The sequence below is a fragment of the Teleopsis dalmanni genome, chromosome 1 (genome assembly GCF_002237135.1).
Source record: "Teleopsis dalmanni isolate 2A chromosome 1, ASM223713v2, whole genome shotgun sequence".
Classification (NCBI taxonomy): domain Eukaryota; kingdom Metazoa; phylum Arthropoda; class Insecta; order Diptera; family Diopsidae; genus Teleopsis; species Teleopsis dalmanni.
Genome location: NC_051846.1, coordinates 63,389,198 through 63,403,421, shown reverse-complemented (window position 1 = coordinate 63,403,421; position 14,224 = coordinate 63,389,198). Strand labels below are relative to the sequence as shown.

At 28.6% G+C, this 14,224-nt stretch overlaps 1 protein-coding gene across 1 annotated transcript; it reads left to right on the top strand.

Annotated features, from left to right (window-relative positions):
- Positions 1-2: 2 nt before the first annotated feature.
- LOC119682719 (serine-rich adhesin for platelets-like) lies at positions 3-3,665 on the top strand (the record flags this gene model as incomplete). Its single annotated transcript, XM_038096216.1, has 5 exons — positions 3-2,243; positions 2,307-2,435; positions 2,566-2,986; positions 3,298-3,426; positions 3,490-3,665. Coding segments are annotated over 5 exons (3,069 nt in total), but the record flags the coding sequence as incomplete, so codon positions are not given.
- Positions 3,666-14,224: the final 10,559 nt, after the last annotated feature.

Here is a 14,224-nt window from a genome sequence, read left to right as displayed (position 1 = left end):
CAAACGAAGACGTTTCACTTCCCGACACACCATCGAAACCATTGACATATTCGCGCACAAACAGCAGCTCAGGAAAATCATTAAATTTAAGCACAGAAAATTTACTGGACTCGACGTCCAGCACACGTTACAATGTAGGTTCAAATTTGACTAAGGCACGCGCTATGAGTGTAGAGAATTTAAATGATGCAGCACGCCAATACCAGCTAGCAAAACAGTTACCTACACAAACTTATTCCGATTCAATGTACTCATTGAACACACTCAATACAGATTACACACAAAGTTACGCTTCATTGCCACGACGCCACCCAGCGGTACATCACTTAGAACGACGCACCAGTTTTTCCGGTCAACCAGCTTATGTACCGGATGAAGCGTCACGCAAGGCAGCTATAACAAATATATTAGAGCAAAGACGTCGTAGTTTATCAAAATTGCGTGGTCTAGTGATACCCGAACGTCCACACATACCAATGTCCACATTGGAACCCATTTTGGATTTGCCAGAGATCAAAAGTCGTGATAGTGAGAAAATAAAATCGGGCAACACATCATCTACAGATTCAACAGACAGTGGTTTAAGTTCCGGTAGTACTTCAACGCATGCACCCAGACCAGCCAAACGCACAGAATTTACGCACAATTCGAACCTTAACAACTCGTTACGCCCACTTAGCGTGTCAACCACTGGTAACGCAATGCATGTGCCTACAAACAATCCATACCGCAGCATTTTCGCACAAAACTCAGCCAATCGGCATAGTACCAGTCAAACTCCAGTCGTTGCACAGCGTAAGATAGAACCAGCTTATGCCGGTGTACCTCCTGCAAAGCCACCACGTACTTCATTGAATGTACCTTCTCGTCATCTGCACGAAGAAAGTGATTCTGACTCTGTATTTTCTTCCAAGATCTCTTCACCTCCAATGTCACCAAGCGTACCAGTAGTGCCCGAGAAATTCGCGCTCACCCGTACACTATCATCCGAAACAAATACCTCTATTGCTAGCTCCACAACATCGACACTCACATCTGGCTCCGGTTCACAAGCAAGCTGCAGCTCTATTGGTAGCACTCCTACTGTAGACTTATCCAGGCGCGTACTTAAATCAGGTTCAAATGAATCAGCCGCCAATCGCAAAAACATCTTAGCCTCTGCTAAATGTCGTAACGGACGCGGTGATTCTTCGGCTTTAATGCGCAATCGTCCCTATGACGACGAAGACAGTACTGATTGCAACGATGAAGATGAAATACGTCGTGTGCACAAATCCAAACCACGTTCCTCTTCAGGTGGCTCCTTAGTTATGCAACCAAACAAAATTATCTGCACAACAGCGCCCATCAGTTATAAAGTCGCTTCGAAACAAGATGAAAGCATTGTCGATAAGGTCATTAATGTTGCCGCCTATGTAGAAGTGACATCCGATACTGACGACAGTAGTCGTAAGTCGGATGCTGCTACTTCACCAACTAAAGTCAGTGCCATGTTTATCGATGAAGAACGAAAGGCGAGTTTCAAAGCCGATCCATCACAAAAAGCTTCGTCTCCAAAAGCTGTAATGCCAGCAAAAATTGTTTCTACTGTGAGTTCCGTACCCGTGCAACCAATCAGTCCACAAAAAGCAATGGAGGCCACTTCTCCAATATCCAAAAAATGCAATAATGACACAAATGAGCTATCGCAATGGATGCGTGTAGAAGTTGCGAAAACCGTCACAAAAACACCAGAACGCACACTTAAGCCGGTATTCGAAAAACTAGAATCAACAAATACAAAAATCTACAGCAGTTACAGCTCAAGAAGCGGAAGTAATACTAGCAAAATAACAACTGCCGAAATACGTGAAAAATTTGAAAGAAGCGCTGCTGCCTCAGGTACGACAATATCGCCGACCGTTTCAACAAATAGTTTGCTAAGCACAAAAATTCACACCAGAACTAATTATCACGAACGCTTCTCGTCATTGGATTCAGTGACTTCGTCATCGTCTGGTGTTAGTTCTAGTACACAAAATATTTCCGCTCAAGACAACAACAACGAGTTTGGCAGCTTTTCATCGCTTGGCAGCAATCAGAGCTTGATCACTGCACAAGATATACAACTTATTGTGGAAGAAGCTGATCCACCATTAAAAACACCCGAAGCCTTTATTATTGTATTACAACGAGACACACCCGAAAGCAGCATTGGCGTTACATTGGCCGGTGGTTCAGATTATGAAGCTAAAGAAATCACGGTAAGCATTTCTAATTTATATTAAGTACAAAATTGACTAATTAAGTATCCTTAATTTTGTTAGATACATAAAATTCTAACGAACACACCAGCAGCTAAAGACGGACGTCTTAAGAAAGGAGATCGCATTTTGGCTGTCAATGGTATGAGCATGAGAGGATTAACGCATCGTGAGTCTATAACTGTTTTGAAGGTAATATATACTATATATTTAAATCGGAGATAATTTATGATAAATAGAGAACATTAATTTAATAAATTAATTATAAATAATTTTTATATTAAATTCTTTATATTAACTAAAACTTATATTTGAATTTTAGACACCACGTCCAGAGGTTGTCTTAGTTGTGACTCGTTCCGAATCAGTTGTTGTAAAAACAATGAATAAGAAACGCTCATCGCTCGGCTCACTGTCCTCACTTAACGAGAAACCCGCCGAGGTGGATTATGAGAAGAAAAGAAACTATCATAAAGCATCACGATCATTGGATCTTGATTTAGATATAGTATCCGCTGAGGATGATGTCGCACAAACAAAAACACCTTCAACTCCAAGTACAGCCTCAAGCAGTCCACAGCCACCTTCATTGGCTGCAACTATTAACGATGCCACGACAATAGCGAGCATACGTGCTAGACGTCAGCTTTCACGTGGTGATGCCAGCAAACTGAGCACTAGTGAACTATTAGAAAGAGCCGCAGAAACAAGAAATGCCTTAGCAGCAGAAATCAGAGCTCAAGGTAAGTCTCAAAATGAGCTTTTTTTGACTTTAAGTAACTCTTAAATGTGCTAAATAGATTTTAAATTAAAATATAATTTAAAATTACTTTAGATTTAAACGTCAGTTATGGGGTAGTGTCTATTTTACTTAATGAAAATTATTTTATTTAATAGGGAGGGTTTGAACTGTATTAAATTGCAACAACAAACATTTTTATTAATTTTTAAATAGTTGAATTTTTCAATTCAAATTCAAACTCTATATAAAACATAATTTACAAACAAAAATATTAAATATAAAATTAATAAGAAAATTTTTATCAAATCTCAGAAGACGGTCCTGCTGGTTCCAAAACAATAGAAATTGTTAAGGATAGCTGTGGTCTTGGTTTCTCAATTGAAGGTGGCTTCGACTCTCCAATTGGTAATAGACCATTAATTGTGAAGAAAGTTTTTATGGGTAAGTGCTGAAAACTATTTTCTATCTAATCATACATTGACTTACCTTCTCTTTTCAAAACAGGTGGTGCTGCACAAAAAACTGGTCAAGTTAGAAATGGCGATGAAATCCTTTTTATTAATGGCGTGCCCACAGCTAAAATGACACGCGTTGATGCCTGGAACTACATGAAACAACTGCCGTTGGGTCCAGTTCGGATTGTATTTGCCTAAAAGAATAAACTAAAATTATTAAAAAAAGCAACGAAAATATTTGTTAGAAAGAAAAAATTTTGTTAAATTTAGTTTTTTATAAAATTAGTTAACTTTTAATTATTTTAATTAAATATATATATACATATACTTTTTGTTTAGTTAGTCTCTATAACATTTAAATATTAACTTAATTATAATATGTTATTATTGTATATTACATTTGCAAATAAAAAATTTCTTTTATGATTACATTTTTAATATTTTTTGTTAATATATTAAAATTTTGTAAATTAAAATTTTTTACTTGCCATTAAATAATTAATTTTTTTAAATAATTTTTGAATTATTTTATTTAAAATGACAAAATGACAAAAAAATTATTAACTCCAAAATTTCAAGAACATATGGCATTAAAATGCATTTAATATAAAATATTTTTATAAACCAATTTTGTGTTTATTTACTTTTACATTGTGCAATTTACCTTATTTTACTAAGTTTTTCTCATTTAAAAAAAAAATTTAATTTAAATAACAAATTTATATATTTTAAAAAAAATTATTATTTCTTAGGGATTTTAACTTTCGTCACTGAATTTCGTGCGCTTTGTACCTATTTTAATAATTGTTCATTTATTTTAATAATATTTAATAAATATTTTGTATTTATTTTATATTTTTTTGAAATTGATGCTTTTTTTTAAAGTTTAAATTTTCTTCAAATCAATTTGTTTTGCTTTATAATTTTAGTTCGCCATAATTTATGCAAATATCAAAAATTATTTATAAATTAATATTATAAAATTACTCTTAAATATTGGTTTAAATTAATAAAAATGTTAAAATTTGTAAATGCTTAATATTAATTATCCTTATATGACTAATTATTATAACTATATAGAACGATCGTTATACATATATATGATATATAAAATTATTGACAATTAAAACAAAAAACTAAAAATGTATGCTATTTATATTATTCTATTATATATATACATAACCAATATATTATATTCGAAAAATGGAAACCCTATATATACACACTTATATATTATTTTAAATAATTGAAATTATATTTATATCATGAAATGATTAAATAAAATCAATAAAATATAAAAATAATAATACCGGAATTTTATTACATTACTCAAGTAAATAACTTAATTTAATAATGTTTCTTTTTTGTTTGGCGATAAGTGGAAAACATAAAAAACCAACATATAAGACTTTAAGTCACTAACTATATCTTAGAAATCAATAATAAAGAAACCTATCATTTGACCGGGAAGGCCATAGTGCTAACATGTTAATAGACAAAATATTTAAAATCTCAGTTTATATACATTATCTATATACATTATCTAAGCCAAAGCACGAAAACAATAGTGAAGCAATAAGTTAGACTATTAAAGGAGTTGTAGTTATTGTAGGAATCACAGGTTATTAGGTACTAGTTCTTATCCAAGAATTGAAATTCGACTGCAATTAACAGTAGTTAAAATAGTAATAAACAATTCGTGAAGTATTTAAATTTTTACAGAGCTTTGATAAGGCAGAATTCTTTTCTCGATTCGGAAACAAGTTTTTAATAAAGTTATATTTCTTATAAATCAATTATGATAGATAATAATCTATACATTTATATAAATCATTGATTATATAAATCAATTATGGTAGATAATAATCTATATATTTATTTAATAATAAAAAATTTGTTTACATGTAATATTTTAAACATCACTATCAAATTGAAATTATTACAACTTATATTAATAAATCAATAATAATTCATTCAAAAAATTGTTATGAATAAAGCTGTGTAGGTATTAATTCAAGACCCTTTCTATAAGACCGTAAAGTATGATAAATGGTAATACGAGTATTACACCTCACAATCACTAAATATAACAAGAAAGAAATTATACAAAATGAGTTTCTTCGATATTCTTAAAAAGTCATAAAAAGATATAGTAACGTGCGCCTACATACTACCCTGAAGGCAATGGCAACTATTTTTTTAAATATTGTGTTATTGGTTACTGGAACTTTTTAACATAAAATAATACAATAAAAAAAAAATAATTTTTTACTGCTAGAAAATTTTTTCATATAGTCAAAAATTACCAGATATATTAAAATATAGAATATAATTTTTAACTTATGAGAATGCGCCATCACACAGTGAGTCAATATTTTTTTATTGGGTCTAGTCTTATTTTTTTATTATTTTGTTATTCTATTAATATTTTTATTAAAACTCTTTAACTTAAATAATGTTTCAAATAGAAAGAAGTGATAATATTGTGTTTGATTTTCTTATTCAGAGCATAATAACCTTACAAATGAAATCACGACAAAAATTCGAGGTCTGTAAAGAGAATACTGATAGCCTCGTATGAAAATTTACAAGCTATATCCTTATCTTCAATTACTTAAGTAATCTTTGGTTCGAACTTCAAGAATTATTTAATCCTTAAACTACGGGAATTAAGATAAGTATTACTCTATTTATATTAACTATAATTTAGTGATCCCGAAAAGAGGATACTTTTAAGTTACTTTAGTATTCAATAATGAATTTCTATTGTAGAAATAAAAATGACGTATGACAAGAATCTGTCAAATAAGATAATTCTTTGATGATATTTTCGAACAACAATTCAATAATTCATTTGATCTAGTCATGAGTAAATTAAACCCAGACATGATACTCTATTTATTATTATGATGCAATGTATCTATCATATTTATAATGATATGTACAGATGACAACTGGAAAGAACAACCACAACGGTATTTATGGTTTTGCAATATTTAATCAGCTCAATTACTAAATGCTGTAGTCATCTGCGAGAAATATTGGTAATAGTTTTTCAATCGGTTAGAGAACCGATTTTTCTAATAAATGCATAATTCCAAGCCATAATGCTTACGGAGGGCTTACAATATATATCAATATTATATCTATAGCATGGCTTCACTAAAAAGAAGTGCTGATTAATCAAAATATTTATAAGATGGTAGTTAAAGATACTTTGAGTCAAGAGATTGATTTTATAAATTTTAAAGAAAGAATACACGCTATCTTTTGTGTTCAGATAATTGCAGTAATTCTCATAATTCGGTCATTTTCTTCGTAACATTATCCAAAATAATAGATTCTATTTTAAATTTTTTAAATATACCAACTAATTATTCAATATTATTACAATGCCATTAAGTTTTCAGAATTATAACCTAAATAAAAAAATATCTTAAAGTTTCAAATAAAAAATTCTAGACTTCTGATAGCCATCATAAAATAATAAGTTGACATAAATAGTTACTAAAAAAAATAAATCATATAATAAATTAAACAAAAATAGAAAAATTTAAGTAATTTATTGTTTTTATTGTATTTAGCAAAATTCAATTGTTTAAAATGTTAGCGTAAGTGAAGAACGCAAAATGTTAGTGAAAAGCAATAAATTTTATAAAACAAAAAACAATTAATTTCTTTATCTTTTTTATTGTACTTTGAACTCTGATTAGATATTTTAATAAAATTTTAGTAAAATTATCTGATTTACATTGCCTTTGTTTTGGAAATGACTAATGAAGTTGATCACCTCTCACCTCATCGCTTCACATTAGAAAATTACTCGACTAGGCAGACTGCGTGGCGCTCTGAGGAAAAAGTCGTATGACTGATGATCAACATTCAAAAATATTTAAATTTGTGGTCGCTAACTGAACAGTAAAAGTCATAAAAAAATATAAATAAATTGTTGACAAATAAAATTATAATTGAAAAAGAAAACTAAAAATACAAATGAGAATTAGTTAAACAAAATATATCATAAAAACTGTTTTTTTCCAAACTTAATTACAAACAAAAATATAAAATAAAAATATTAAATATATTTTAAATATTATATATATATTTATACATATTATATATATATTTATATATATTATATGTACATATAAGTATATATATATATATATACTTGTCACCACATCACTGCATCCTTTGAGAATTATTGTGACGTACCCACTTTAGTTCTATGGACGTGTAGCAGTTAAGAACGCTATTATGTCCTTTGGAGAGATGTTGCCTAATTCCTTTATAAGTGGATAGGCAGTGGATAAGTACCAAAGTCGGAGTCTGGCAAGGCTATTTACATTGTTCACTTAAAAGAGAGTAAACAGATTTGTCTAATTTTTTTTTAAAAGGTTCGTTATAGTTCAAGTAAAGTTCTTAGAAAGAGAAAAATTGCGAAAGTTACCTGATAAAGTGAAAATATCTGCAAATACTGAAAGTATATTTTCCTATTGGATATTTATGTTATAATGCTAATTTTCACTAAAACCGCTGAATCGGTTTAAATTGTATTCGTAGTGTGTACATTCTATACAAAGCCACTAAACATAAGCTCTACTATTTCTACTTGGAGTCAATAATTAAGGTCACCAGATTTTCTTAATGTGCATGAAATATTAAACTATGTAATCTATTTGTAAAGAAGCTGAACATAGGCTATAACACTTATTTATAGTATTAACCAAAATAGATGAGTTAAAAAAGATTTATGTTATAAAAACCTTTAATTTGTATATAAGTATAAGTAAGAGCCATCTGTTGTAAAAACCAGCTGCACACCTCCAAAACAAACATGGACCATACATGGTCCTTCATACATATATGAAGTACAGTTATAAGGACATTCAAGCAACTTTAAAATTCTACAGAGATTAGTAACAGCTCTTTTAAAAAAAAATGATAAAAGTTCTCTAATTTCCCTAGACTTAAAAATCCCAAATATTATGAAAAGGATCAAAAGGTTTGACTTAGTGAAAGATACCTAAACAAACTGAGTAATTATACAAATGCTATGGCAATTTATTAACTTGATAGTTTTAATGAAAGTAGGAGGAGCATAATGCGTTTAGTACAGAAGATAATACTTATAATCTAATAATGGAAGTGTAATAGAGAATGCAACTCTTTACTAAGTATGTAACATAAAAATAAATATTCATTGATTATAACTGTAAAATAATGAACACGCACATTATTTAAATGACTGCGATAAATACTCCATACTTATTCTGAAAAATATCTATCATTTCCATTCCACATGCATTTTGAATTTCCATCCACAGACTATATGAGAATTGTAATATTATTTTTCCATATCCATATTACTGTAAAGAATTTTACTTTTAACAGTTTTTAACTTTTATTTAAAAAACATGAATTTAAATAAAAAAACAAATGAAAAAAAGGTTTAATGTAATTATCTATGCAATTAAGATATCGACAATTAGAACATGCCTACACAAATATAGTATGTACATTATCACTATGATAAAAATTTATATCAAATAACACTATTAGAAAGTATAATCCATGATTTCTAAAAAATTGCAAACTTTCACTAACGTGGTATATATTACTTAAGCAATTATGTGGGGTTACTCAATAGTCCAATACCATATTCTGAAGCAAAATTGATGATTTGAAAGAATGTGTCCTCATGTTATTAAAGGCAGTAAGGGCATATTAATTAATTTCTGTCCTGCTTTTGAAACTATTTTTAATAAAGAAATTTTTCAACACTTTAGTTAATACCCAAGGGTAAAGATACTCTTGTAGAGGAAACCTAGAACCAATAATACATGGTCAGGTTATTGTAATTTAATTTTACCTATAACTTTATCATTTATATGTGCATTTTTTTGAGTGTAAGATGACTCGAGTATTCTTCTGGACATCAGATATAATATTTTTAATAAAAGAAAGAAACTACTTTAGATTGAAAACCTGTTGCACTTAGAATTAGTTCAAAGATTGTCGTTCTAGTTTATATACAGAACAAAGTATTTAAACAAACGAAGTCAGAAACTCTAATTCAGTTAGTAACAAAACACTAAAAACTGCGAGATATATTAAAATACAACAAATTCTAACTTTCAATACAAAAGAGTACTACAGTTAGATTTACGCAGCCGAAGGATTTTAAGAAATGGAATATTTTGCTACTATATCTTCATTGGAGTAAAATATACCCATACTTATAGGTGTATCTATTAACACATAGACTTCTCTTCAGTTGATAACACTTTAATAAAAAGTATTGAAAGATCAAAAATAATTTTTGTTTATAACAGCAGCTTTTTTTTAATAAACGAATATGTTAAACATGTTCTTCTAAAGAATTTATAAATCAATTTTAATTATTAAAAATAATAATTAAAAATAATCAATAATTTGTAATGCAAATACATAAAGTACATTTAATCATAACTGAATAGAAAACGTTCAGCACGTTTTTTTTGCCGGAACCAGCAGATCTGTCATATTTTTTTATTGATTCGGAATATTTAAACGATAAAAATGTGGAATTCATAGCCCAATGTTAATAAGATTATAACAAATATTCAATATGTTGGCTCCGCAAACTAATTTATATATAAGGGAAATGTAAAAAAAAAAAAAAATTTTAGTATATCACAAAATTATATGAGTTTACTAACGGAGTGAAAAAGCCATCAATATTACATATTCCATTAAACTTAATAATCATTTCTTTAGTTTCAATAAGGCTTTTTATGTTAATAAATCTGCAAACTATAGGAGAATTATAAATTTACTCATTTGACAATGAGATGAATGATTATGCCATTAAAATACGACTGATGTAATTCCAAAAGCTGCAGTAATAGTTGCATGCGCATAAAAATTCCAAATGAAATTATATCAGTATCGTAATCTAACGGCAAAATTATTGCTTTATCAATGGAGTAAATTTATAATTCTCAAATGGTTTGCAGACATATTCCTATAAAAAGAATTATTGAAACTAAAGAAATAATAAATAAGTATTAAGTTTAATAAGATATATAATATTAAAAGTTTTTTGCGTTCCATTAATAAGTTCATATAATTTTGTAATATGCTGGAATTGTATTTTTTTTCTCCCTGATATATAAGTTAGTTTGCAGAGCCCAACATTTTAAATATTTGTTACAATCTTATTAACATTGGATTATGAATTTCACATAAAATTCTACAATAAAAGCTACGACATTTTGCCTGAGCTTAAACTGGAAGATTGAATTTTTTTTATTTAAGCACCTTTCTATTCACAGGAGTTCCTCTGAGTTGAAACTTTTAATGAATAAAATTTAAAAGTTTAAAAACAGTTTTTATTTATGAAAAGTGAGTTTTGGTTTAACAGATGAGAATATGATTATTGTTCAAAATAATATATGCAACCATTTTAATCATCAAAAAAATCAGATTGTAACAAAATATAATATTTAAGTTTTACATTGTAATATGTAAAATATATATAATTGACATTAAACTAAGAATTAAAAAATCGTTACTTTTTGTTGGAACAACACCCAGCAAAGAAATGATATCTTTTTTAAATTGAACCGGAATAAGAGCTACTACGATTAAAAAAGTATATCGTGAATGTAGATCTTCAATGTGTTGATTCTAAATTACAGTTCTCCCTCGCAAATATGAGCATTGGCATAAGTAAACACTGGATGAAATGAACACCTTTACTTAACATTTACTTCTCTAAAATGTGAACGAATTTCTAAAACGTGAATGAAATTCTTAAATCTGAACAAAAATTTTGGACTTAATTAGTTCACGTTTTCGAGAAAACACTGTAATAAGATCAAAACATTTTCCTTTAGTTTGATATAAGATAAAGTATTTATTAGTTTAGTCTGAAGTTTGAATTCTAAAGCAAAACAATAATTAAAACCGCAAAATTCATAGCATACTTTTGTGATGAATAATGTGCATTAATGTATATTTATAAACTTTTTATTAGATATTTATAAAAAATTATTATATTTAAAATTATAAATTACATTAGAAATGTTTATTATTTATTAAAAATTACTAATCATTTGCTTAATTGATGGTTGAAAAAATTGCTGATGCAATTTGCATAATGCATAATGCAAGCTATGATTTTAGGCGAAAATAAAAATGTAAAAAAATATTATTTGAAGAGGCAAATCCCATGCTGAAAAATAATCTCGACTGTTAAACTTTAAATAAAATAAAAATATATGTGAGGAATTAAAGTAAAAAATGAAATGCAAAAGTTTCATATTATATTATTGTTATTAAATAATTTATATTAAATAATTATTGGAAAGTTTATTAAAGAAAATATTTTCTCATACACCTTATAATAGATGTATTCTTTTGACATGAATGCTCCAAAAAAACTCTTGTCTCTTAAAAATTAACGAGCAAAGCAAAAACAAAATTTGCAAAAAAATCCCATTTTTCTGAAAGTAAGCCATTGGCACTAGCTTGGTGCCAAATCTTAAAACTGATCTATTCTGAATGATTTTTGGAAGAAAATGAAAAGTTCCAGTCGGATGACAGAGACAAAAAATAATTTTTTAATAAAATTTATAAAGATGACTGAAGAATTAGTAATTATCAAGAAGTTTTTAATATATTATTAATAAAGAATTTATAATTTCTCTATTATGATTATCAATAAAGAGCTGAAGAGCTGGAGCTCTCAAAAATGTCAAATATTTGGTCAATGCATCGCTCTCTTTGTATCCTTCTTATTTCATTATTTTTCTCCGTTATCATGGGTAAAACCTAAAAAAAATGTATAATTTTATCAAAATTCAAATTCATACAATATAAAATGCTCACCTACCTATAACTTTTTTGTTTCATTCATTTTATATATATCTATATATAAAAAAACTTTTTTACAAAATTATCTACAGGTATCCTCCCATCCGCCTTATCACTTTAGGAGCTTTCTTTTTTGAAAATCTTGGTGAACTGCAAGACCTCGCCCTGAATAGCATTTTAAGCTTTGCTAAAGTTTCTAAGTGGTTCTAACCTTTAAGTTTCTATTTATACGGTAACACAATGCGGCTTCAGACATAAGTAGATCCCTTGATCGCTGATAAAACCTAACCCTAACCTATCTGCACCACAAATTTGTTTCAAATTTTTTTACTTTTTAATAACCGTGGTAATGTAGCCTTCGCTATTATGTTTTTTTTTTGCCTAATCTATTTGAGATATTACAAACTCAGGAAATGTAGCTTTTGTTTTTTTTTAATTTGCTTCTCTAATAGGCAAGAAATCCTTTTTAGTTCTCTTTCCAAGCCACAAAAGTGTTCTGGACTCACAAGTAATGCTACTGCTCCTGTTCTGGTAAGTTTGTCTACATCTCAGTATCCTTAATCTGAACAGGCCCCGAAATGCTTAATATTCTTATTTAAGTGATTTCAATAATAATACTAAATATTTTTTGAGATACACCTTTACAGGTTTTGAAATAACCGATTGGAAATTTCGATGCACTTTCGATTTTAGTGATTTAATGATAGTCTGGCTTTCACTCAAGATGGGTACAATATGGTTTCGGTAAGTTTGTTTAAGGTAAAATCAACGCACATATCATTTTTCCTTTCTGGCTAATGGCGAAACACCAAACATAAGTATTGATAGCTCATATAGCCGCATACGCTTGAAAGATGCCAATGTTTTGCCTAAGGATTTAAGTATCCTGTCTCCGGGTCAAAACCACTGTCATGCTCCCTTCGCAAATGAACAAACATCTCTATACAATGTTATCATATATTGGTTTAATTTTTAAGTTTGAAATATTTTTTCGTAATAATTTTTGTAGTTAAACTCAGTTTTAATTAAATATTTTATAAAATTAATTTTATAATATAAATTAATATATGTTTTTTTTATTCTTACTGATCTTATGTCGTTAATTTAAAGTATAAAAATTATTAATGTTTTTTTGAATAAAAAATTACAAACACTAATAAATTTGTGTTAAATATTTAATTGTATTTTAATTTTTATAAATAAATTAATTTATAAAAAATTAATATAATTTAGACCGATTCGAATAGCAAAGAAAGGACAAAGACAAAAATTTTTTTATTTAATTTATTGAAATTTGGATGACCATACAACGCTGTTTCGAGTATTGCTAAGTACTCTTCATCAGTGGTCTTTGGAAATAATCGAATTTTTATTTAATTAGTTTATAGTCCGTATATAATTTGTTTGGACTGCAAGTGCCAGGCTTAGAACTCAAAGATTAACTTTCAATTCGTTGAACTTGTGTTTCCAAATAAAGCTGTAGTTTATAAGCTCGTTCTAATTTAATGCACGGCAAATTCTTTGGTTGGTGTCACTAATTAAATAAAAATAAGTGACAATAAAACCTGGAACTTGAGCATTGAAAGTTTGTACAGCCTTGGCTTCTTGTGGATAAACACGATTAGTCATCGCTTCTAATTTGACAGGCACGAGTTCTAAGCCTGGCACTTGCAGTCCAAACAAATTATATACGGACTATAAACTAATTAAATAAAAAATCGATTACTTCCAAAGACCACTGATGAAGAGTACTTGGCAATACTCGAAACAGCGTTGTATGGTCAGCCAAATTTCAATAAATTAAATAAAAAATTTTTGTCTTTGCCTTTCTTTGCTATTCGAATCGGTCTAACTTTTAAATAGTTTCTTTCGTCATAAAAAGACACGCCATTATCGGCAAAAAAAAGAAAAAAAATTTACCTTAA